Below are 25328 nucleotides of genomic sequence, written 5' to 3'. Positions count from 1 at the left end.
ACAACACAGCAACAAGTACATTAAAAACTGTCTTCAGGCAGGCTGGTACAGTGGATGGGGTGGAGTGGGGGGGGAGAGTAGCAGGAGGCAGAGTAGGAGGCAGGGATTCCAACTTGAATATTGGGGAGGCCCGGCATCACATGATACAGTGCACACACACCATTTGAATGGCAACTTGGGGGAGGGGGCAGCATCCCCTCACAATATTTATTGGGGGAGGTGAAGATCCCTCGGCCCCTAGGAGCTGGCTCCTGTGGCAGGAGGGTCAAACCTTTCAAGGTAGGCATTTTGGCCCCTGTGGCAAACGACAAAACGCGCCCCCCCCCCCGCCAGGGAAGAGGGGATGAGAAGATCTCCATCAAGAACAAGGGGGAAAATAAAGATCTACACCAGGATCTTGTGGATCCTGCCATCCTTGGGGTTGATCTGCTGCTTCAGCAACAAGTGACTCTGAAGGGAAGCTGAACTGAAATCAAATAATCCAAAGTGCGAAGTGAAGAACCATCAACCTCAGACGCGAAACGTGCATCTATCTATCTATCTACAGGCAGGAACGCCCAACCAGCTTTAACATGTCATATGACCCGGTGTCACGTGAGTGCAGAAAGTTAATACTTCTTCTCCCTCGGCTGCTGTTGCTTCTTCATTGCCCCCCCGCCCCGCGTCTCCTGCCGGCCCTTTTGCAGGAAGACTCCCACCCCCCGCGCGCCATTGGCCATCGGAGCCTGTCTCGTCGCGCTATTGGCCGCCCGCGGGGCTTCCCTCACGAAAGCCGCGTTCCCATTGGTCGCCTTACGGGCTTCTGGCTCCGCCTCTCTTCCCTCTTGGAAAGTGACATGAAGTTAGGATCGCAGCTGTCGACGGCGCCGGGCGGAGGATTCGAGGTTCCCTGCGCGCGGGGTGGGAAAGCGTAAGGAAGGGTTGCCCAAAACTCGAGGCAGGAATCGAGAGATCCCCCCGCGATCCCTCGGTACGGGGGTGGGAGGGAGAGGCAGGACTCCTGGGTTTCTAGGCAGTGTGGATCCTAGTGGTTAGAGCACAGAGCCTGGAAGTCAAAGTCCTGGCAGAGGGAAATGGGCATATTGAGACAGGGTGTAAGGGGAGTGCTGCCTAGTGGCTATAGCAAGGGGGTTGTATATGCGTGCATGTGCCTGGTACTGGAAGGGACTAGGAAGGGAGTTAGGGTGTAACTGGGTGGATAGATTGGGGGGGGGGGTTGATAATCCTGTGTACTCTGGGGAAAATTCAGGGACAGGAAGAATCGGGGGTCCTGGTTGCTCAGAGAGAGTGCTGAGTAGTACCAGTAGTAGCTTAGAACAGTGGCTGGACTCCTGGGTTCTGGGATCAGGGAGCCGAAAGTGGGGCAAGAGATTTTGTGCTTAATAAGGTGGGATCTGGTGGGTTAGAGGAGGAGGGTCAAGGAGCCAGGAAACCCCTGGGGTGTCTGGAGGCTGGAGAGGGTAGTGGTTAGAGCAGGTTACGATGGATGACCCTGAGGAGATATTTGGAGGAGATGGAGACCCCAACCCTGCTCCTTATGAGGAGCTGGTGTCTGCGATGGCCGGCGGATTGTATGGGGAACTGGAGCGACTTGTAGGGGCCCATGGGCCTGGTGCGGTTTCCGGACTCCTGCCGCAGCTGGTTTCTGTCCTGGAGTCGCTGCAAGGGGCTTGTGGGCAAGTGCGAGAGCGGGACCAGGCGCTGGAACGCTTGCGGGATGACCGGCTGCGGCTGCTGGAGCAGTATGAGCGGGAGCGATCTGGGCGCAAGCGGGCAGAGGAGGTTGGTATCGCTTTCTTTCTACTTGTTTTGCTACGACTGCTATTTTTAAATGTTTGTTTAGGCTGTGTACACCTCATACAGTGGTACCTCAGGTTAAATACTTAATTTGTTCCAGAGGTCCGTACTTAACCTGAAACCGTTCTTAAACTGAAGCACCACTTTAGCTAATGGGGCCTCCTCCTGCCGCTGCGCTGCCGGAGCATGATTTCTGTTCTCATCCTGAAGCAAAGTTCTTAACCTGAGGTACTATTTCTGGGTTAGCAGAGTCTGTAACCTGAAGCGTATGTAACCTGAGGTACCACTGTACATTTAATGCGCATTCCAGGCCCCCCCAAAAAACACTGGGAACTGTAGATTGTTAAGAATGCTGGGAACTGTAGCTCTGTGGCGGGTAAACTACAGTTCCCAAGAGTCTTGGGGGGGGCGGAGGGAGATGCTTTAAATATATGGTGTATATGCAGCCTTAGTCTTGGCTGTGTGTTGCGCAGGTCAGAAATAGGTGACAGTCTCGGGCCAAAGGTTTTACAACACTGGTTGGCAACTACTAGATGTGGCTGGCACACCAATCTGAGCCAAAACACGGTGAGTGAAGGCGGAGGTCATATTCCCTCCCTTCTCATGCTTAGCAAATCTGGTCTTAGTTTCTCCAGTATCGTGCTTGACCAGGCTGGTGCTTTTTAGCGGACAGCACTTTTGCTACAGAACTAGCAGCAATGGAGGGGTATTTTCTCTCTGTGTGGTGCTACTCTTGTGAATGTACTTTTCTCTAGAGGTCTTGGTGTTATATGGAACCAAGAAACATCCAGCTAACAGAAATAGAAAGAAATAATCTAGGCTCAAGTTGCAAGCAGGGGAGGATGGCAGTTTCTGTCCCCGGTTGCTAATCCCCGGCATCCGCTAATGGAAGGGCAATTGTATTATGAAACTGAAAGTGTTCTTCTGTGTATCACGGGCAGTAGGTACCAATGGGCCCCATCCTTCATGTAGTCATCTAAACTCTCTATATTTTTACCATTGTTTATGTGAGCTGCCATTGCAGTATCTTGTGGCAAGGCATTCCATGGGCTGGTTATAGTTGCTATCAGGAAGTACTTATTTTGCTTCTTCTTAAGCCTGTGGCCCGTCAGTTTCAGGGGATGCCCCTGAGCTTTCATGCTCTAATAGAGAAGGAACAGGAGGAAATTATTCATCCTTTGTGCATCAGTTAAGATTGTAAAGAGATTTCTTTACATTACCACCACCTTTCCATTTAGCCTCTGCAAAGCGTCAAAGTATTAGCGGTTTGCAAGCTTTCTTGATAAGGAAAATGATCCTTGTGCCTTCCGTCTATTTTATTCTGAGTGTGAGGAATGGGTGCATTGCAGGGGCCTGATGATTCTCCGAGTCCCTCCCCACTCTCCAATTCTACGATTCTATGATCTCGACTGCCCATTTTAGCTTGTTGAGACTTGGAGTGGGTACCACAGGGCCAATGAAGTTGCCGAGGAGCGATGAAAGAGACCCAAGGCTGTATATACACACCACACATTCAAAGCAACACCCCCCAATAAAGAATAATGGGAACTCTGCTTTCTTAAGGGTGCTGGGAATTGTAGCTCTGTAAGGGGTAAACTACAGTTCCTAGGATTTTTGTATGCAGCCTTCCATGGGTTTGGGAGAAAGTGCCGGGACTGGGACTGGGTGGGAGAGGATGTTGGGATCTTCTGGACTCTTGGGGTTCTCTTCCTGCAGAGGTTTATGGAGCTGGAGGACGCGATGGAGCAGGAGCGCAAGGCGCATGCAGCGGCTGTGAGCCGGCTGGAGGGCCAGAGCCGTGCCCTGGAAGGGAAAGCACGCAGCTACGCAGACCAGGGTGAGAGGGGCGGGTTCCTTCGCATCCTATGCCTTTAAAATCAGAAGTGCTGAATGTTCTCCTCTGCAGATTGGTTGAAGAACCTGCGTTTGATACGGACACTCTAAGAAATTATCTCTTTGCCTGGGAGGAAGCCAGTTCGCCAGGCCAGACAAAGTGTGACCTTGGATGAATTCTGTTTCCCCATCTTCCCGCAGACGGGATGGCTTCCCCGCCCACCCATGCCCCACCCACAGACAGACATGCCCTATCCTGCACCCTCCCATCTTTTTCCCACTCTCCTTTTTGGAAGTTCTGGCTAAGCTGGTCTATCGAGTTTGCTGAGATTGGGGTGTAAGGCAGCGGGGAGCAGAACAACCTCATCGTGTATCTTTTGGGCTCATTGCAAAATGGGGCAACTGTTGGTCACAATTGCAATTATTTCCAGTATATGTTTATGTGTGCACACACGCATATATGTCTGGCTCTCTTTAGTGTCATGTGCAGGGGGAATACAATGTGGGACATGATGGAGGATTATAAAATTATGCAAGAAGCAGAGAAAAGAGAGGGAGGTGTTATATTTTTTCCACTCCCATAACATTAGGATTGGCAATGCTCCTCATAAACCGCTGGGCAGCAGATGTAGGGTAGACAGAAGGAAATACTATTTCACACAATGCATAATTAAATCATGGAACTCCCTGCCACCAAATGAGGCTGTAGCCACCAGCCTAGGTGGTTAAAAAAAAAAGGAATTAGACAAATTCACAGGTAGGGATAGTACCTGTCAATATCTGAGTGTCTTAGGCTGCAGCCCTGCACACAGTTACTTGGGAATAAATCCCATTGAGGTCAGTGGGGCTTGATTCCAAGTAAACACATACGGGATCAGGGCTTGTAGGTGCTTTAGTAAAAGCTGAGACAAAACTATATGTGACTTTAGGTGCATCTTTGACTCTAATGTGCAGGTTTTATAAAATGGCAAATTATGTCAGTTTCAATAATCTCATAATTCTTGGAGTCTGATAAGATTTGGAGAGCGAATGTATCCCTTTCTTTAGAACCACTGAAGGGAAGGGGATTTCCTGTTCTGAAGCTGAGATTTGCTGGTGGTGGGAGGCAGGGGGATTTCTCATTGACACAAACAGAGGACTTCCTCCCCTTGCAAATACCAGCTTCAAAAGAGAGATTTTTCTCAGCACTGCAGCAGGCGAGGAAAAGGTTAAATTCCTTCTCCACATCTTCTCTACTCAGCATCACAGGGCATATTGCCATGCTAACACCCATAAGGTTACACTGTTCTATTTCTTTCAAAGGGTCTTAGTTATAATTACCTCATGTTGGATTTTGCCCTCCAACCAGCAGCTCTCAGTTGCTTTGCAGAGTCCGCAACCTAATTCTGTGACCTGCTATTATCTAGACTGGGTTATATTTAATGATGCTCTTAGACCCTGACCACATACCACCCAGGGCTGACTGAAGAGCTAATTTTATATCCCTTGCCAGTGATCTATTCCACAACCACCAGCATCACCTTTATCAGGGCTGCTTCTCTTTTAGCTTAATTATGCCCACCTATTCACAAGTCATCACAAAAAAGTTATGCTCAGTGCTTGTTAATAAGGTCCCAAAACACACACACACACACACACACACACACAATGGCATTTTTTGCATCCAGACAGGATTACAGTGGTACCTCGCAAGATGAATGCCTCGCAAGACGAAAGAGTTTTCCGTTTTTTGAGTCGTTCCGCAAGACGAATTTCCCTATGGGCTTGCTTCGCAAGACGAAACGTCTTGCGAGTTCTTGCGAGTTTGTTTCCTTTTTCTTAAAGCCGCTAAGCCGTTAATAGCCACTATGCCGCTAAGCTGTTAGTAGCCGCTAAGCGCCGTGCTTCACAAGATGAAAAAACCTCAAGACGAAGAGACTTGCGGAACGGATTAATTTCGTCTTGCGAGGCACCACTGTATTTCCCCCTCATCCTTTTAAAAAAGAAAAAAAAGAATTGTACAGTGGTGCCTCGCAAGACAAAATTAATCCGTTCTGCGAGTCTCTTCGTCTTGCGGTTTTTTCGTCTTGTGAAGCACGGCTATTAGCGGCTTAGTGGCTATTAGCGGCTTTAAGAAAAAGGAAACAAACTCGCAAGAACTCGCAAGACGTTTCGTCTTGCGAAGCAAGCCCATAGGGAAATTCGTCTTGCGGAACGACTCAAAAAACGGAAAACTATTTCGTCTTGCGCGTTTTTCATCTTGCGAGGCATTCGTCTTGCGAGGTACCACTGTATACCCCATCAAAGTGTATCTCTAACAAAATTCTCCATACCCTCACAAAATGAAAATGTGGGTAACATTGCTTTTATCGGGACTTATTTTCTGGTAAGTATCAGATTGCAGCTTCAGTGTTCTTTGTGTGAATCTAAGACATTAGGATATTCTTACCCATGAGGCTTGAATCTTTTCTTATTATTATTCATTTGGCCTATTTTGCCACTGCAAAGCTTGCATTGAGTAGAATCTGCTCAATGCAAATTTGTCTTTATTTAAAGATGGATTTTTTGGCCCTTTCATTAGGCAGAGTGAAGAAACTGCCTTGGGCTATAGATGCTCAGAAGCAGCCTTTGGTTATTCCTCTTGAGCCTCCAGCCATTCCCTTCTGTTGCCTCATGGAGTTTCCTGGGCCCCCTAGTCTGTTATTGATTCTACTGCCAGTCCAGCTGGCTGCAGTACATGGATTTGGGAGGGGGACGCCATCTTGTCCTTCGCCTCAGGCAGCAAAATGTCTTGAGCCGGCCCTGCCTTCTCTCTTTCCTGCTTTCGCTGTACACAATACAAATAGCGCACAAGATGCATTTTTAAGCACCATTTTGAAAATGCCATTAAGACCAATGTAAAGCTGGTTTAGGTTTCTTGTCTGTACATCAAAACCACACCGCCATGCCTCCCTGCCCCCCTGCTCTCTCTTCACAGTGGCGGGTCTGGAAGAACAGAAATCTTCACTCCTAAAGGAGCTTTCAACTCTCAGCCAGAGCCACACAAAGGTACCGTCAGCCTGCAGCTGCCACCCCTCATTTGCTCTTTTCTTTTCTCCACTCTTAAGCCAAGCTGGGTCACAATCTCATTTTGTCTTCTGCCTTTTACAGATTGTGCAAAACTACAAGGAATTGAAATCGCAAAGGGTGGCGTTGGCTGCTACAAGTCAAGCTGGATCTCTGACTACAGAAACGAAAAGGTTTGGAAGAGGAAGCTGGCCTGTGGGGTGGCGGTGGGGTTTGTGTGTGTCAGGGGTTCACCTAGGGGCACTGTGCTACCAATAATGATATTTTTGCCCAAGCTGCTGAGGTTGCGGAGTGTGCTGTATGGCTAGTTTGCTTTGTACTCCAGCTTATTCTGTTCCTTACCACAGTGAGCAGCTGTCAAACCGCAAACTGTTTTCACTCATTTCATGGGGAAAGGTAGAAGTCATTTTTGGTTACCTAGCAACAGCCAGACCTACTGCAAGTACCACATCTGGATTAAGGCAGGAATGGATGGGACTCCGACTGGCAATCTACCAAGGGCTGCGTGTGACAGAATAGTTAGTTGGGGTGGCACTGGGTTCAAATCTAATCTCCCCCTGCCCCAAGGCGAAGAAAGGTTGAGAAGGACAAGCTGCTCCAAGGCAAACCTGGTGGAAATGGGGTGGGGCCATGGGTGAGGAAACATGAACCCTTTCTCGAATTGTCTTCAGGGGTTTGATGGGTTTCTTGGAAGAAGAGGGCCTTTTTAGTGGTGGTGCCCCTGTTACAGAATTCCTTCACTCCTCAGAAATGCGTGGCTCAAATATAGTACCACATGATACTTTTTGAATGTTGGCCATAGGCCTTGGTGAAACACACGTTTTTGATTCAGGAGGTAGCGGGTTCCGTTCCCGGCATTTTTAGGTATGCCAGGGAAGAAGAGTCCTGTCTGAGAGCTGCTGCCAGTCAGTGCAGGCACTTCTGAGCAAGGACCAATGGACTGCTCCGGCTCTGCAAGGCAGCTTCTGAGATTGCCACGTTTCAAGCTTTTGACAACAGTGGAACTCTACTAGCTATCTTCCGACATTTTTTGCAGTGATTTCTTTTTAATTTCTGTGTAATGTTGGTGATTGGCTTTGGCAGCCACGTTGAGGGCTTTATTGCCTGTTGAGGCAGGGAAGAAAGGTGAGTAAGAATCCTTTTGAGAGAAGGAGACGTTGAAGGGGTCGAAGGCAAGATGCAGGAGGTTACAGGCATGCCTTTTCCAGGGCAGCCGATCAGCCAGCCTTGTACAGTAACAAGGAAATAAAAATAGATATTTTTCTCTCCCTCCTCCCCCTGCTCAGGTTGAAGCCCCCACCAATCCAGGCACCCCCAAAGTTCCTCCCAAGCACTTCGGACCCTGGGTCTCCTGAATTGGCTCAATCCCCAGGGGTAAGTGGCTTGGTGTTATGGGGCTCAAGCCCCTGAACTGTTCCTTGGTCCTTGGCAAACAGCAGCAGTGGTGGACGGGGAGGCTGGAGGGGGAAGCAGAGGCATTAAGAGGAGCCAGGAATGAATGGCCTTTTATGTTCTCCCCACCCGTCTCTTCAGAAGACTGCAGAGTTTCAGGAGCTTCCCAGCACGGAGAAGGCTCTGCAGAGGGACACAGAAAGAAACAATTTCCCCTTGGCACAAGAAATGGGGCAGCCGGAACAGGATGGTATGAAGGGGGAGCCTCTGGTATGGTGTGGCTAAGCCAGGGAAAATAACTTGAGGAGGGTATGGGGGGGCAGTGAGGGGGTGTGAGCGTGGCCAAAGGAAAGCCCTGAGGGCCAAGTGAAGAGGACTGGTGGGCCATATTTGGCCTCTGGGCCTCAGGTTCTCTGCTGCAGCCTAATGAGTTAGTAGCATGCCGGTTCTTGAGTTGTGCTATATATTTTGCATTTTTACTGGGCTTCTGTTCCTTGTAAGCTGTGCCTCTTCCACGCCCCTGCCAGAGTCGTTTCCACCGCTGCCAACATTTAGATTTTAAGCTCTTGTGGGGCAGGGACCTGCCTGACCCTCTTTATTCTTATAACAATAGGAATTTTCTCCGCATGCAGACAACAAAATGCCAGATAGGTCCTTGCCCAAAGGAGCAATGCTTTTCTAGATTGTTTTCAGTATGGAAAGGACTGTGTAGAGGTTAACAAACACAGGACAATAATCTAGAAAAAATAATGTACTTTGCGTTTGCACCCCCACAACCTTCTTCTCTTGTCAGCCTCTCCTACTCTGCAGCGGCGCTTGGACTTGGACGATCTCCTGAGCTCCACTCCAGAACTGGGACTGGACCAACAGCAGCCAAGCAGGTAAGAGGGATGTGTCTTCTTATTAAGCCTCTGAGCAGAAAGTTCAGGTGGGCAGAGCCTGAGTGGTTTGTGCTTGAACATGGATTCTTCACTGGAGTGAAGAAACAGCTAGGCTCTTCTTTACTGTGTCCTCCGACCACAGCATGCCCACACCGTCCTCTAATCCTCCATTGTCCCATCTATTTCCTCCCTGCTTCCCCACAGGTGTTTTAATTTCGGGAGAGTTAGCTCTTCTGGTTATCCTGCTCACTGCTTTGAAGGGCCACACATCCCTGAGTTTCCCAGCCAGATAGCCAACTTCTTTTTCTCCTCACACCCGCATTTGAAACTGCCGTTTCAAAAGCACCGCAGCTGTAGGATGGCAAACGAGGCTGAGGAGGACTTCTCTGTGTTCATTGTCTCCTTAGAAAAAAAAAGTCCCGCCCCTGGTTTCTGTCTACTGTGACGTCAGTTGTGGGTGTGTGTTGTTGCCAGGTTAGGAGCGGGTGGGTACTCCTGTCTGTCTATTTGTCTGTCTGTCTGTCTCTCAGCCCCCTGAGTAACACCCTCGAGCGCAACACGGTGTCCCTTTTCGCCGAGGTCTCGGGCCTCAGTCCTGAACTCCTCAGCGATATGGACGGCGGTGCCGATTTGCAGGGTAGGTAAAACTCCCACCTTCCCCCTCCCTCTGCCTCCTTGTCCTGCTGGGACCTTATTCCTTTCCTAGAGAACCCAGGAGTCCTAGCTCCCCACCCCACCCCAATTTTAATCCAGAAAACCTGCCTCCCATAGTTCCCCAGCCTATGGGGAGTTAAGGTTTCTACCTGTGTCCTAGTAGCGCAGCAGTGTCCATGCTTGACCATCTTTTCAGGGGATGCCTTGGAAACCCTGGTGGCAGAAAACACTCAGCTACAGGAGGCACGGTAAGAGCGACCAGCCTAAAGCGATAACGTTTGTTTGTTTGTTTATTTATTTTGAACTATGAATCTCCTTTTACGTGTGTGCCAAGACGCCTTACAAACCAGCTGAAAATAGTTATAAAAACAGTACAAAAATGCTCCCAACAACTCAAGGTAGGTGTTGGTTTTGTATTGTTTCTGAAACCTAAGGCATCCAACTGGAAAAGCTTGCCAAAAGAAAATGAAAAAAATGCATTCATTTGGTTCCAGAAAGTACAGATAGGGGCAGCTTCTGATCTCTTCGGAAGTTGAGGGAGAAACTGTCCTACAGAATGTAGTGGCCCTTCTTGGGGTGTATAAGGGATAAAGCCACCTCTCAATTTACCTGGTCCTGAACTGTTTATGGGTCTTTATATCTTGATGGGAGCTGGAGCTTCTTAGAAAGGAAGGTCCTTGTCAAGGGTGCTTGGCAGGCAGAGAAATGGGCCGAGGCCTGGCCTGCTTCTCTCCGCTGGCCCGCCTGCTTTCCCTCTTGGATCTGGCCCTCCACCTCCTCCTGGGCCATCGCAGCCAGTCCTGGGCTGAAGTCTTGCTGTTCCTCATGGTCCCACCTCTAGAACTGCTCTGGATACAGCCCGCCGCCATCTTATCGCCCGCGTAGAGGAGCTCACCGAAGAGCGCGAGTCGCTCCGGGCGGAGCGTGAAGGAACACTGGGGGCCCTGAGCCGCTGCCAAGCCCAGCTGAAGGAGGCTGAGCTGGAACTGATCAGGTAAGGCCTTGTAAACTGCCTTCCCTGGTGTTTGGCAGCCATCTTGATTCCACCACTTGCTGACTGCGCTGGCAAAAAAAGGAGAGGGGCACCTCAAAATTAGTAGTACACAGGAACAACTCCTCCCCAGCAAAGTCACCAAGGCAATGCAGACAAATCCCAATGTGTTTTGAGTTAGCTATTCTTTCAGAGGTCACATGCCTGTCCCACTTATCCTCACAAGAACCTTGTGAGGTAGGTTAGACCATGTGTGTGTGTGTGTGTGAGAGAGAGAGAGAATTTATGGTTCAATTTCAACCAGTAAGCTTTGTGGCGGGTGCGGATTTGATCCTGATCCTCCCCATCACTCTGGACATTTCCACTCACTCACAGTCTCTGACAAAGAGCATCATTTAAATGAAATCATTATATGCAAGCCATTATGAGAGCCAAATCCTAAGAGGTGTATTATAAATGCTCTAAGCCAATACACAGCTAATGTAGAAAGATACTGTCCAGTTTTCTTCAGGTTATGTTATATACTTTAACAGCCTGTGTTGTTTGTATTCTTAGGATTATACTGTAGTGTTTTTATCCTGATGCTGTGAAGCAATGTGTTCCCAAACTTGGTCTTCAGCTCTTGTTGGACTACAACTCCCATCATCTCTAGCTAGCAGGACCAGGGATGATGGGAACTGTAGTTCAAAAACAGCTGAAGAAACACTGCTGTTAAGTAGCTACAGTAAGCTACAATAATAAGAACCCCGTATCTGACAGCAACAGTAACTATAGCAATACTGCAAATACAGTGGTGCCTCGCAAGACGAAAAGAATCCGTTCTGTGATTCTCTTCCTCTAGCGGTTTTTTCGCCTTGCGAAGCAAGCCCATTGACGGATTAGCGGATTAGCGCTATTAGCGGCTTTTAGCGGCTTTTAGCTGCTTATCGGCTTATCGGATCAGCTGATAAGCAGCTTAGCGGCTTAGAAAAAGGGGGGGGTCGGGGGAAAAACCCGCAGGAACTCGCAAGACATTTTCGTCTTGCGAAGCAAGCCCATAGGAGATTCGTTTTGCGAAGCACCTCCAAAACAGAAAACTCTTTCGTCTAGCGAGTTTTCCGTCTTGCGAGGCATTCGTCTTGCAGGGCACCACTGTAATGATTAATAATACTATAATAAAGGTAGTCTATGGATTTGTGTGTTTCTGCCTAAGCACTTCAGACAAACCCAAATCTTTCTACGCTAGCCTATTCCTCTGAACAAGTGCAGCTTAGCTCAAGAAGTGATAGGGCTTTATTGGAACTACTTAACAAATCATTGTGTACCTATCAGGCGTTGGTTACTGCAGCCTAACCATTGTTTGGCATGCATTAAAAGAAACCCGTGTGTGTGTGTGTTCTGCTGTGCTTGTATTGAGCTGGTCAGAGGATAAGGCCATCAACAACCACTAGCCACAATGGCTATGCTCTGCCTCTACTTCTGAATGCCAGTTTCTGGAAACTGCCATGTGTGTGTGGAGATTGCTGTTGTGCTCAGCTTCCCACCCAGTTGGCCACTGCGAGAACAGGATACGGGACCAGATGGGCCATTAGCCTGAACCGGCAGGCTTTTCCTATGTTCTTATGTGTGACCAACAACATGAGCATTTATTAGAAGGGAAGATGGAATCCACTTTCCCTGAGACACTGGCCTACAATTAATTATTTTAAAAAATAAACGAGTGAGCCCAAACTCCAGTCGTTCGTCTTTCTCTTTCCAGGATACGGCAGGAGTTTCAGGAATCAAGACGTTCTAGTGAGGACGGGGAGGTAACTAGAGCATCTTCTGCAGAGCACCCTCCGCAAGGATGTTGTGACAGGCCGGAGGGGGCCAGCTTTCCCTTGAAGGCTGAGGGATGGGGGTGCGGAAAGGGTCTTCTACCGGGCTGTAACTAGACAGGGGTGGGGTGGGCGGTCAGGATTCTGGGAGTGGCATTTGTGTGCGTTTGAGGCAGAATCTGCCCTCTTCCTCAGCAGGCTGAAGGAGGCCTGTCCCGGCCTCAGCGGTTCACCCGGGCCGAGATGGCTCGTGTGGTGATGGAGCGCAACCTCTATAAGGAGAGGCTGATGGAGCTGCAGGAAGCTGTTCGGCGCACAGAGCTGCTAAGGTCAGTGGTGCCGAGGTTTATGCCTTGGGGCTGGGTGGGGGGAGGCAGATGGGTCTGTGACCCCATAACCTAACTTAAGACTGTGTGGCAGGCCACCCTCTCCCTCAGTTTGACATGAGGTTGGATTTGCCCTGCTGAGCCATTTTCTTTTTGAATTGTCTGAAAGCAGCTCAGTGACTGTGAGCCTTGTAGGAGCTTGCCATGTGGCACCAGGGGCATGATGGGAAGTCGAAATCCCTCCCCCAACCCTCCTTGCTTCGCTCTAGCAGCAGAGCAGCTAGAGGCTTCTCTTCCTTTCTGGCGATCCTTCCCAAACAGCACCCCAAGTGCCAGGGAGTTCGGACTGGAGAAGAAGGGAGAGGACTCTCTCCCTGCTGCCAGTGCAGCAGTAAGGAAGGGAATTAGTACTTCTGAGGGGTCCCCTTACTGTTGGAGGTGAGCAGTGGCTATTTTTCTAGAAAAAGAGGTGCCGGAACTCACCATGAACGCCTGCCTTGTTCTCTTAGAATGGCAATGGCACCCAGCTGAGAGGTGCCGGAACTCAGTTCCTGTGAGTTCCAGCTTTTAAATAAAGCCCTGGAGGTGAGAAGGACGAGTCACGGAGGCTTGTGTTGTGAGGCAGGGAATTAGGAGACTCGGCAGCATCACGAATGACACCATATTATCCATTAAGTCCCATCCCACTACTGCTAGTAGAATCTTTTCCCTCTCGGGAGAAACCAGCAACTGCAGGCAACCTGCTCATTCCATTCCCTAGGAACCAGGAATGGGGAATCTGTGTCTCTCCATGTGTTGTTGAACTCCAGCTCCCATCAGCCCCAAGCTCAGAGATGATGGGAGCTGTGATCCACCTGTGTTCAGAGGGCCAGAGGTTCCTTATCCCAATCCTTGAACCTGCTCAGGGCAATCAATCACTCTGTGGCTGCCCAGCCAATAATTATTTTCCCATAGTACAAACTGGGCGGGAGGGAAGTGGGTCAGAATGGAGGCCGGGAGAGAATTGGCTTATAGAAATACACTCTGGAGAGGTGAGATTTAAACGGAGGATTATAGACTCAAAACACAAGTTTGTCACTCAGACAAGAGGAGGCAAATGGCTCTTAGGTGTAGCAAGTGAAGGGCTGCCCTGATTATTAACAGAGGACCAGGGAGCCAGTCGTGCAAATGGTTTGGGTTGCCTGTTTCCCCTTTTTCCAGCCTTGAACTAATGGCTAATGGAGGGAGTCACTGCATGGTGGCAGTCTTAAAGCAATTGTTTCTCTCTTCTCAGGGCTTCGCGGGAGGAACAAGCTGTTCAGATGAAAAAATCCTCTTTCTGGAAAATGTAGGTGCCGTCTAAGATCTGCCCCTGAAGCTGTAGCTGTGCACACTCTGCCTTGACATACTCTGCTTTGACATTTGATATTGGGCATGCAACTTTGCATCCTGAGAAATTTCTTTCTCCCTTAGCAAGACGCTTTGGCTGCATGGATTAGTTTGAAAGCGTGCAAGGGAGCAATGCCTAGTGAAGGCTACTAGTTTGCAGATGCTGGGCATAATGGCTGTGTTCTGTCTCCATTGTCAGAGGCAGTTGCTGTGAATCACTAGTGGGGAGAGTGGCAGTTGCACTTAACTCCTGCTTGCAGGCTTCCCATAGACATCCAATCGGCCATTGTGAGAATAGGGTGCTGAACTAGATGCGCCACTGACCTGATCCACCAGAGCTCTCCTTATGTCCTTGTGAGAGAACCTTCCTTGCCATTCATAGCAATTGGACCAAAGTCAAACAGAACTCAGCAGGCAAACAATCTGTGGGCTCCTTTTAGTCTGGTTCCGACAGATCACAGTTCCATCATTCTTGGTGCAAACCCCCCTTTTTTCTGTCGAATTTTGATTTGTGCCCCCTGCCATTTCCCCTGAACGCATTGTATTTTCCTCCTGCAGTTTCGATCGCTTATTTAGCCCCTCGGACTCCCCAGAGAGGGCTCCTGCATCCCCGCTGCCACCCGGGAGGGCCCGGTCCAGCCCCAGCGGCCGCAATGAATTGGGAAGGAATGGAGGACAGCTGTCTCCAGCCTTGAGATACAGCCCACGCGCTACCTCACCGAACGAGTAAGTTGTGTGGTAATTGCTTGGCAGGGGGGAGGTAGGAGCCAGAGCGTGCATAAGCTGATTTTGCAATCCCATCATTGGCACCTCTTGGGAACCTGCTGCTCTCTTTATATGGAGTTGGGCTGCTAGTGGATCCATCTAGTCCAGCACAGGCTGACAGCAGCTCCCTGATGCCAGGTTAGACCATTGGTTTGTCCAGCTCAGTATTGTCTCCTCCAGGCATGGTGAAATATACTTGGAGTCCTGTAGTGATTTCATGCTCTTTATTGCAGGTTGTAAAACCGCCAAACCTCAGGCTTTTATATACATTATTTACACAATGAGTCCCGTCTGATTGGCTGATTCTGCTTCCCTCCTGGAGCCTGATTGGTCTTTTCCTGCAGGCCAATCAGTTGCATTCTACGATCCTACCAGCCTGATAGGCTGATTAACTTCCTCCTGGAGCCTGATGGGTCTTTACCTGCAAGCCAATCAGTTGTTGCATTCTAGGATCCTACTTGCCTATTGTTCTGGGATCCAAGCTTAGTACACCCTTTGGCCCTCCAGATGTTGCCAAACTACAGCAAACATCACCCCTGGCCATTGGCCATACATACAGGGCCTGGTGGGAGTTGTAGTTCAGCAGCATCTGGAGGGCCACCAGGTTCCCAGGCCCGGTCTACTCTGACTGGCAACAACCCTCCAGTGTCTTGGGCAGAGTTGTTGCCCAACCCCAATACCTTAGATCCCTTTTATTAACTGGACACTCCCTGGCTTTGAACCCTGGAGCCTTCTTCTTTCAGAGTGTGCCTTGTGGACTCACTCTACATAAAATGAAGAGGCTTTATACGGAGTCGGGCTGCTAATTGGATCCATCCAGCCCAGCAGAGGCCAACAGCAGCTCTTCAGGGTCTCTGGCAAAAGTCCGCTTTGGGCAACAATTGCATGCAGGCCCATCTGGGTAAATCCAGCTGAAACCTGAGCATTTCCCCTGGTTGCAACTGGACACAGGGTTGTCACTGGAAGTTCTCTGCTGCCCCCTACTATATCTGGCTTTTATATCCGCAGAGCGGACGCCTCCCCTCAGCAGAAGCGGAGAGAGCTGTACCGTGAGATCCGCTCCCACATCTGGCAGGAGCATGGTCGGGCGCAGATCCATGGGTGGAGCCAGCCGCCTGCGCTCCAGGTGAGCATTCTAGCAGGGGCAGCAAGGTCTCATATCCAGGTACCTGACCCTATGGAAATCCCATGTCAAGGGCTAGGTCCTCAAGTACTGTCTTTTTGAACCAGGGCAGGAAAAATGTAGATGCAGCATTTTGTGTGTGTGTTTGTTTTATCATACCAGACAGTGTGCAACAATTTCCCCGCATTTGACAATGGAATGATGGTCTAAAATTAAAAAATAACAATTGCCATCAGCATTGGCATCCTGCCGGCTCCTGAAGACACACCTGTTTGGGCAAGCATTTCCCAGAACTGAACTCCTGATGTTATTGCTTGAACTGTTTTCTTATTGTTAGGCTTTCGATTGTTCATTTGTTTTTATTGTATATTTTTTATTAAGGATGTTTTACTGCCCCCAATGGATCTGTTGTTGGGTATTTCAATTCACTCACTGATTTTCATAGTTGTGAACTTCTTAGAAACCATTTTTGGCATATAACAAATAAACAAATTCCATCTAGGAAATGGGGTCCACTGAATTCGGCCCTATTGAGTCACCCAACAGTGTGGTGCTTTAGACTATACATTTGCCTTGTCCCATCCCAGTCATGGGATCTGACCTTAGTTTTGAACTGGCCACTCTCGCAGCGAGTCTCCACACATTAAAATCCAGCCACCTTTTCTCTGCAGGGCTCTGATCCCCTTTCAGGGGCCGCCGACGTACCTGTGCTCGCACAATTACGGATGCTAGACCAGAAGGACCCCAATACAAAGGTAACAAAGCAGTGCGTTTCCAAATGCTGAATAGCTAGGGATGTTCCCCCCCTCCCCCTGAATTATTATTATTACTATTATTGCATTTCTATCCCATCTTTCTTCCAAGAAGCTCAAGGTGACATACATGCTTCTCCACCTGCCCCTATTTTATCCTTACAACAACCCTGTGAGGTAGCTTATGGCTGAGGGACCGTGACTGGCCCAAGGTCACCCAGTGGATTTCATGTGGTTGAGCGGGGATTTGAGCCCTGGTCTCCCAGTGGCACTCTAACCACTGCACCACTGAATTGAAATCTGCGGCCACTCTAGGAAAATGGTGCGGTTTTCCTGCTGTAAAGTGCTAAAAAGGGGTTAGTTTGAGTAGGTGTTGGCTGAGTTCAGAGCAGGGACTCGTCCAGAGAGGTAGCAGGCAGCCTCCTCTGAGGACAGGCCACTCAGCTGCATGTCTGCTTTGGGAGTGATTCACATGATCCATTGGCGTTGGCATCAGCTGAGTTATCAGGCCCTCTGAAGGGTGAGTGGAAGGAGACCAAACCCTGCAGAGACTCTGGGCAGTTCCTGTGTGGGCAAGTACAGTGGCAGGCTCAGAAAAAGCTTAAGGCTTATTAAAGTGGCACATTTGCAGTTCCTGTGGCAAAGGTTTCTGGCTGCAATTGGGAAGGGTGGGGTGTCATTCTTGTATGGAAAGCGACTCCTTTTACCAGGGGGCCAGCAGATCTCAATGTCGTGCCTGCCTCTCTCTCATTGTAGCTCTGGTGTGCTGCAGCATCAGTTGGCGCTGAGACTCAAGAAGAAGCAGAAACCGTAAGTATCTCCATCATCATCATCACCATCATCATTATTGGTTTTACTCTTGCTTAAGAATTCTCAGTTAAGCTTCCCTTTTCGGGGTGTGTGTTTTTTTGTTTCTTTTTTTTTTTTGGTGTGTTGTTTTGGTGTGTGTGAAGTGAAAACTGCTCATTTAGGCTGACCTTCAGTTCAGAGAGCGGGGCGCGGGTGGTGCTGTGGTCTAAACCACTGAGCCTCTTGGGCTGCAGCAAGAGTCTTTCAGCACGTTAAAAACTAACAAATATATTATGACATGAGCTTTTGTGGACTCGAGGCCACTTCATCAGATGTGTTAAGTGGCAAGTATATAGATGGCCATTCAAGAATTACAATCAGTGATCATTGGAGCTTAAATATATACTAAATAGGCACATTTTTATAGCAGCAAGTTGATGATAATGGGCTGGGATTATTGCATTAATGCATTTAGAGGGGCAGGGAACCATTAGCAAGAAAGAAGTAGTGACTGGAACAGATATCCAGCACTGGTAACACATGAGAAATGATGTGTATCCCCTTCAATAAGTTAGTGGTTTTTCCTATGACTTTTCTCAGCATTTTGTTCTTGTTCTGATGCTGTTTTCAATTTATTTCCCGTTTTCATTGTTGTTATAATCACACACACATAACATTGTAAGACACTTCAGCGGCATGTTTTGTTCTGTTTTTGTAATTTATATATTGGCAAAAAAGCCGTGGTTGCAGTTTGGGGTTCTTAACTCATCCGTTCTAAGATGCCCCTTCAGATTTAAGTCCAGAAACATTCCTTGCCCACTGGCATGCTTAACCTGCTGCCGTGCATGGAGAACTTGAACACAGGATGGGAGGGGAGTGGGGTGGAAGGAGAAAACACTTCCCCAGGTTGTGTAAATGTCCTTGCCTGGCTGGCTGGAAAGCCTAGGCATGTGTGCGTTTGTCAGCTGAAGGGACAAAATAGGTACAAAGGCTGAAGTTTAGGGATTGTCAAGGGCATGTGTGTGTGTGCGCGCACACGGCAGCATAAAAGGGAGGGAGGCTGGTCGAGGCCCACAATGTCTTGCTGATCCCTCTGCTTCTTTCTCTTCCAGGGCACCTCTCATCACTGCTCTCGGCTGTGGGTGGCCTCAGGGACCCACTCTGCAAGCGAAGTGACTCTGTTTGATGCCCAGAACCCAAACCAGCTCCTGGAACATTTTGTGCTGCCCGGAGTTCACGTCCTCTCCATCGCATGCGTACCTGGTCAGTGCAAGGAAGGAGAATCTATCATTTTATACTGTCTCTTAATACACACACATGCACACTTAGGCTCTTAGGCCGATTGGCTTGTTCTTTAGTCCTGTGCTTTGGTTCTGCCTTTTGGTCCTCATTGCTGTCTTGTTTCATGGCTCCTGATACACTCGCAACCCAGCCCTGGCATTGACTCTCTGTCTCTCCTGCTGCTCCAACCTCCTTGAGATTTGCACCTGGTGCCACCTCTCTTTCTTCCTTCTACCGCATCTCAAAACACACCTTTTCCACTTGGCCCTTGACTTCATCCTATTATTCCTAGCTGTAGCCAAGCTTCCAAGTACACAAAACTTTCCCAACTATACATATTTTAGACTGCAAGCACCATAGATTTTGGACTGAAGATGTGTGTCCATTGAGATTTTATAGCATGGGTGGGAAAACTTTGGGCTGGTGGAAGGCAAAACTTGCCCTTCCAGGAGATCCCATTTGGCTCACGATGCCATTTTTCCAAAACCACATCCATCTCTCAATCAACTGATATCACTACAATGGGTGGGTGACATCAGCTGACAGGTGTGGGCAGGGCTCAATCCTGTATTGTCTGCACCCAACAGTTCCCCAAAGGGATCAGGGATACCAGGGTTTAAGCAACCTCTCACTCAACAGCTGATTAGTGGAGACTTCAGACCTGCTGGGTTCAGCTTCATTGGTTAGTATCTCCCCGCAATCCTACAGGCCAACTTTGAAAGCTGGGCAGGACTCCTCATTATCACTCCAGATGATTGGCAGGTTGATAGGCCTATGTGCAGCTAGATAAAGATTTCACCTGCTGTGCTGAAAAGGTTCTCCCTGGCCGTGCCTTGTAGGATTCCTAAGCCGTTTCTGTGCTCCCTGAGGAAGGCCGTTTTGCCTTCTCTGTTCCTCCTCCATAGGCCTCGCTGTGCCTGGTGGCGAGAGTCCCGAGCGAGAGCCAGAGATCCTCGAAGACCCCCTGGCACCTGGATCCGACAGCGAGGATGAAGTGCTGGAGATGGAGGCAGTTGGCACAGAGCCCACCGTGTGGTTTGGCACCCAGGAGGGCTGGTAATTGACACCCAGCAGGGTTGAACGGGGAAGAAATGGGAGGTGGGGGTAAACCCCCATTCCTGAATGGATTGCCAACAGATTCATTGAGCTTCTCTGGCCAACCTCTGCCTCTTCCTGCTCCCACCAACTCCAACCACCAGGAACAGCTTCCTGCCCTTTTGTTGCTGCTGCTGCTGCTGCTGCCACCATCGCTTCAGCTGCCATATTTGACAATCCCATGGGCTTCTGCCAGGTTTATTTACACTGAGCATGCCCAGTATCCTCAGGAGATGCGACAGCCGGAACCGAAATACTGGTGGCTGATGAGAACAGTTAATAATAATAATAATAATAATAATAATAATAATAATAATAATAATAATAAATTATTTATTTGTACCCTGCCCATCTGGCTGGGTTTCCCCAGCCACTCTGGGCGGCTTCCAACAAAGATTAAAAATACATCAAAATGTCACACATTAAAAACTTCCCTGAACAGGGCTGCCTTCAGATGTTTTCTAAATGTCAGGTAGTTGTTTTATCTCTTTGACATCTGATGGGAGGGCGTTCCACAGGGCAGGCGCCACTACCGAGAAGGCCCTCTGCTTCTCGCAGTGAGGGAACCGCCAGAAGGCCCTTGGCACTGGACCTCAGCGTCCGGGCAGAATGATGGGGGTGGAGACGCTCCTTCAGGTATACTGGACCGAGGCCGTTTAGGGCCTTAAAGGTCAACACCAACACTTTGAATTGTGCTCGGAAACGTACTGGGAGCCACTGTAGGTCTTTCAAGGGAGGGATAGGGGAGCAGGCCTGGAGGTGTGCTGGGGGTTGGGCTGGTCATCAGGAGGGCTCAGGTGGTGTCACCTTTGGAGGTTGACTGCATCTCCCCCCCCCCCCCCGCAGCATCTATATTCACTCTGCTGAGACTGACTGGCGCCGCTGCCAGGGCAAAGTGCAGCTGAAGGATGCCGTCCACTGTATTGTGTGAGTATGCGGATTTCCATCACTCTCTCTGAAAGCTGCAGAGCCCCACTGCCTACCCCTCTTGGATGTCGCCTGCCTTCCCATGCTGGTGCTGTTGCAACTTTCCTACTGTTTTAGGCCCCCGTCTATGCTAAAGCAATGTCACATCGCTGTAAGCAGCCATGGTTCCCCCCCCCCCAAAAAAACCCCTAAGCTTAAGGGTGCTGAGAGGAAGCTATAGTTCCCAGGGTTCCCTGGGAAGAGGGACTGACTGTTCAACCACTCTGGGAACTGTGAAGGTTTGTGAGGGGAATAGGCCGTCTCCTAACAATTCTCAGCATCCTCAACAAACTACACTTCCCAAGATTCTTTGGGGGAAGCCATGTCTGTTTAAAGCGGTATGATGCAGTGCAGTGCAGATGGGGCCTTACTCTGCTGTTTTTGTCTCAGCCACACCCAGGGCCGTGTAGCAGCTGCTCTAGGGGACGGATCTCTGGCCATTTTCCACCGAGACACAGGTACGTCCTGCTCCTTTAAATTCCTCCCTGCCCTGCCTTCCCCACAGCTCAGGTCCTCGGTTTCACCTAATCCCTGTCTTCCTCAGTCCGGAACTGGGACCTGCGCTCCCCACGCCTGCTTGACTTGGGGCGGCCACGGCGCTCCATTCGTTGTGCCATCCCTGTACTTGACCGGCTGTGGTGTGGATATGGGAACAGAGTCTATGTGCTGGATCCTCGCACTGCTCGCATCCAGGTGAGTGTGCCCCTAATTGCAGCTTGAGGCGGTGGCTGAAACCCACAGAGACTTGCATGGCTGGTTTTATGGTGTAAAAACGGTAGTTCGAAATGGCCATTATCATTCTGTGCATCAGTGTTAGAACAGTATTGCTACAAGAACTAGCCGGTGAATTCATTTTGGCTGTTCTCTCTTTTTTTTATTAATGTTTTTATTGGGTTTTAGGACAAATGCAAGAAGCAAAAGCATATAAACTCTACAGAGTGGAAAAAAAGAAACTGAACAAAGAATTGAAACATAAGACAGATAAAACTGTGAAATTAATTGGAACAAGCTTGTCAGGCAAAAGTACCAATGCATTACAAAAGTCAGGAATTTTGGCCATTCCTATTGAAATGGGCGCAGGTGGCGCTGTGGGTAAAACCTCAGTGCCTAGGACTTGCCGATCGTATGGTCGGCGGTTCGAATCCCCGCGGCGGGGTGAGCTCCCGTCTTTCGGTCCCAGCTCCTGCCCACCTAGCAGTTCGAAAGCACCCCTAAGTGCAAGTAGATAAATAGGTACCGCTTTATAGCAGGAAGGTAAACGGCGTTGTCCGTGTGCTGCGCTGGTGCTGGCTCACCAGAGCAGCTTCGTCACGCTGGCCACGTGACCCGTAAGTGTCTGCGGACAGCACTGGCTCCCGGCCTCTTAAGTGAGATGAGCACACAACCCTAGAGTCGGACACAACTGGCCCGCACGGGCAGGGGTACCTTTACCTTTACGTTTATTGAAATGGGTAGATCCCGAGGAACAACTGCTAGCTGGCACAACTTGGAGAAGTGTTGAGATCCAAAATCTAGATGTAAATGTTGTGGATGTGGGTCTGGGGTTGGGGTCTTGAATCCAGGCTGCCTGTTGCAACCCACTTTCTCTTCCTCCCCCCAGAAGTACTTTGAGGTGACTTCGCACCCTGAAAGCCAAGTGCGGCACATGGCAGCCGCCGGCAACGGCATCTGGGTCTCGGTTCGACTGGAATCCACCCTGCGCCTCCTCCATGCTGAGACTGGCCAGCCGCTGCAGGAAGTGGAGCTGGGGCCCTACGTCAGCCGCATGCTTGGTGAGTATCAATGGCCGCCATGACTTGGGGGCTTTGGGTGGGACTCTGAGCAGAATGGGGGACAGTGCAGGATCCAGGAAGGAGTTGGCAAGGCAAAGCTGTTGGATTAGCAACAAACAAGCCTTGGCACAGAAGAGCAAAGAAGCAGGCTACAGGAAGAACGTCCAGGACGGGAGGGTTTTCTGAGGGCAGGAAGCTTTTAATAGAAGGCTCTCAGGCCTGAGAGGGGCATCCTGCTGCTTCCTCCTGTGCATCAGTATCTGGGCTGGGTCATGGGCAGTAGTCCGAGGTGAGTCAGGAGCTGGGAACCAGCCATTAGTCCTAAGGGGGACCAAAGAAGAAGGCTGTGTCTATTTTATGATTTACTCCGGTTCCAGTGCACTCCCACCACAGTAGTCGTGTGCAAGTGACAAAAGCAAGCCAGAAGTCAGTGCCAAAGAATCACCAAGGATACAGAAGCAGGCCAGAGTGCAGGCAGATGTTGGAACAGGAAGGCCTCACATGCTTCTTCCTGCCTGGGAGGAGCCAATGGCCAGCCGGGTACCCTAATTTTGGAATCTCCAGCCCGTTTAATGGAAAATTCCTCCTTTTTCCCCTCCTCGCTCTCCAGGGCCGAACAGTCTTAGTTTAGCCATGAACATCTCAGCACTTGGCGCTTTTGGGAAACGGCTGTGGGTTGGCACCTCTGGCGGCACCATCATTTCCCTGCCCTTCATCTCAGGTGAGCACCTGTGTGTGTGTGAGAGAGAGAGAGAGGGAGAGAGAGGGAGAGCAAGTTCAGCTGCAAGTGTATACATAGCAGAGCTCCCTGGTGGCTATTTCTGTGAATTTTCTCTCTTGGTTTCTCGTAGAATTTGCTGGTTGCTCGGAAATGTCTTCTCCCACTGGCATCCCTTACTGTGCTCTGGAGCAAGCCCAGATCAGCTACCACGCACACCGCGATGCTGTTCGCTTCTTTGTCTCAGTCCCAGGTAACCAGCACGGAGGAATCGATGCCCATTCCTTGGTTTTTCGGGGGAAATAGAATTCAGTGGCTTAAAAGAACTTAAGAGCATGGCATCCAAAGCTGCTGCTGCTGCTGCCACCATTCTTTAGATAATGCCGATGATGTGCAGTTAGTAGAGTACTAGAGGACAAGTCCTCGCCCCAAGGAACTTACAGTAGTCCAAATGGGATGTTACTGGAGCAAGGATCACTGTAGCCAGACTATCGCTGTCCACAAGAGGAGAATGGTGGATGTATAAATGCAAACTTCAGCTCTGTCTGTTTTTTCTTACTTTAGGGTGTATGAACCCATCCTCTTCCGAGAGCACCAAGGAATCGCACGGCCAAGAGGCATCAAGCAAACCATGCAGCTTGGTGCTAAGTGGAGGGGAGGGGTATATCAACTTCCGGATAGGTAAGCATCTCACTTTACAGGTGGGAGGGAATGACATGGGAACAGGATACGGGCATCCAGCCCCATTATCCCAGCACCAGGTACAATGTCTTCTCTGATTCCTTTTGGCCCTCTGTTTTTTTCCTCCTTACCCAGGCGATGACACTGACGACCGCTACGGCGACCTGCTCCTCCCGAACCCACGCTTACGCCGAGCTGAGCGAAGCCACCTCATTGTCTGGCAGGTGCAGGCCTGAGGCTCTGGTGATGGGCACAGTCACTACTTCAGGGTGGTGTGGCACAGCTCCAGCCTAGGAGGGAATTGCACCGTGGACAGATAAGACGCTGGTGGTTGTGGGCTTCCCATCTCACTCTCCTGCCCTCTTTCCCCACGTGTTTAACCCTCTGGTGTCTGAGGGTTAGGGCAATGACTTTTTGCAATGTTCTCAGGCCAAGGATTATAGCAGAAGCCACCTGGATGCCAGGATCTGTTTTTTGTGAATCTGCACATTGAGGGGATCTGCAACGGGTGGTTCCTTGCCCCCAACCCCTTTCTAAATAAGCACTTCTACTGCTAAGGAACTGGAGCACTGTGCTGCTTTGCAGTAAGTCAACCTGCTCTGATACGGACTACGCCCCTGTCGAATCCTGCTATGTTCATGCCTCCCTGGGTTATACAGCACCAGCAACTTCCCTCTTAGTGGCCAGATGGTTGGGAGCCAGAATGCAGCTACCTGGGTCATGTAGAAGGGAAGAGGCCTCTGTTACCAGTTGGGAATAAATGAAGCAGATCTGGTGAGTTAGAGCGCACAAGGCCAAGAACCAGGACTCCTGGGTTTATCTGGAAAAGGAGCAGCATCCAAGCACATTGGAGCTACAACCACCACCACCATCCCGTCCTCCTTTCACGTGTGATTCTTTGATGCACTTTTGATTCTACGGGTTGAGACATGAGAAGACATGGGAAATCTTGAACTACAGGCATGGATTTGTTGAAGGCTGTGAGGCAGCACTAGTCAGAGAGGCCTGAAGGGGGAGCCCTCTCCCTGCTGTGCTGCCTTTGATCTGGAAATGGAATATTGATTGGATTGTTTCCCGGTGCTATTGAGCTGATCAGATCCTGGCTGCAGTTTTGGAGTGATGCTAGGGCCGGCCGGGGGCACACAGCTCACTGTTAAGTTTCTCAGGGTTGCTGTTCCTTGTTTGTCTGTCTCACCCAAGGGTGAGGGTCTCCGGCGGCCTCAGGGTCTATTTCTGTGGGTTGGTTTCTAATAAAGCTTTAATTATTATTATTATTATTACTATCATCATCGTCATTGTCATC

The 25328-nt window shown here is 49.7% G+C and overlaps 1 protein-coding gene across 4 annotated transcripts; it reads left to right on the top strand.

Moving 5' to 3' along the window:
* Nucleotides 1–801: 801 nt before the first annotated feature.
* On the top strand, nucleotides 802–25299 carry LOC310692284 (C-Jun-amino-terminal kinase-interacting protein 4-like). 4 transcript variants are annotated; one of them, XM_083472970.1, is made up of 27 exons: nucleotides 802–1782; nucleotides 3514–3634; nucleotides 6587–6657; nucleotides 6760–6848; nucleotides 7962–8049; nucleotides 8209–8317; nucleotides 8861–8948; nucleotides 9479–9585; nucleotides 9799–9850; nucleotides 10444–10596; nucleotides 12332–12380; nucleotides 12588–12718; nucleotides 13989–14042; nucleotides 14642–14809; nucleotides 15857–15974; nucleotides 16643–16726; nucleotides 17480–17533; nucleotides 18625–18775; nucleotides 19699–19849; nucleotides 20735–20815; nucleotides 21245–21312; nucleotides 21399–21547; nucleotides 22455–22626; nucleotides 23237–23347; nucleotides 23478–23597; nucleotides 23909–24025; nucleotides 24161–25299. In XM_083472970.1, the coding sequence occupies exons 1-27, from the start codon at nucleotides 1483–1485 to the stop codon at nucleotides 24259–24261; spliced, it is 3057 nt and encodes a 1018-aa protein (XP_083329096.1). In that variant the 5' UTR covers nucleotides 802–1482; the 3' UTR covers nucleotides 24262–25299. The 4 variants fall into 4 exon arrangements, with proteins under 4 accessions (XP_083329096.1, XP_083329095.1, XP_083329098.1 ...); XM_083472969.1 differs by having other exon boundaries at nucleotides 12585–12718; XM_083472972.1 differs by having other exon boundaries at nucleotides 811–1782; nucleotides 8212–8317.
* The last annotated feature ends 29 nt before the right edge of the window (nucleotides 25300–25328 follow it).

Source organism: Podarcis liolepis (genome assembly GCF_965112155.1).
Source record: "Podarcis liolepis genome assembly, chromosome: 13".
In the NCBI taxonomy this organism is placed as follows: Eukaryota; Metazoa; Chordata; class Lepidosauria; order Squamata; family Lacertidae; genus Podarcis; species Podarcis liolepis.
Note: the sequence above shows the minus strand (reverse complement) of the source record. Positions and strands in the feature narration are given on the sequence as shown.

What these genes read in the sequence shown, in the direction of transcription:
- LOC310692284 (XM_083472969.1), top strand. Translation starts at nt 1,483, where the DNA reads ATGGATGACCCTGAGGAGATATTTGGAGGAGATGGAGACCCCAACCCT. An exon ending in CGCGCTACCTCACCGAACGA is followed by an intron (nt 14,810 to 15,856) that starts GTAAGTTGTGTG and finishes TTATATCCGCAG; the next exon opens with AGCGGACGCCTCCCCTCAGC. An exon ending in CTTCTTTGTCTCAGTCCCAG is followed by an intron (nt 23,598 to 23,908) that starts GTAACCAGCACG and finishes TTCTTACTTTAG; the next exon opens with GGTGTATGAACCCATCCTCT.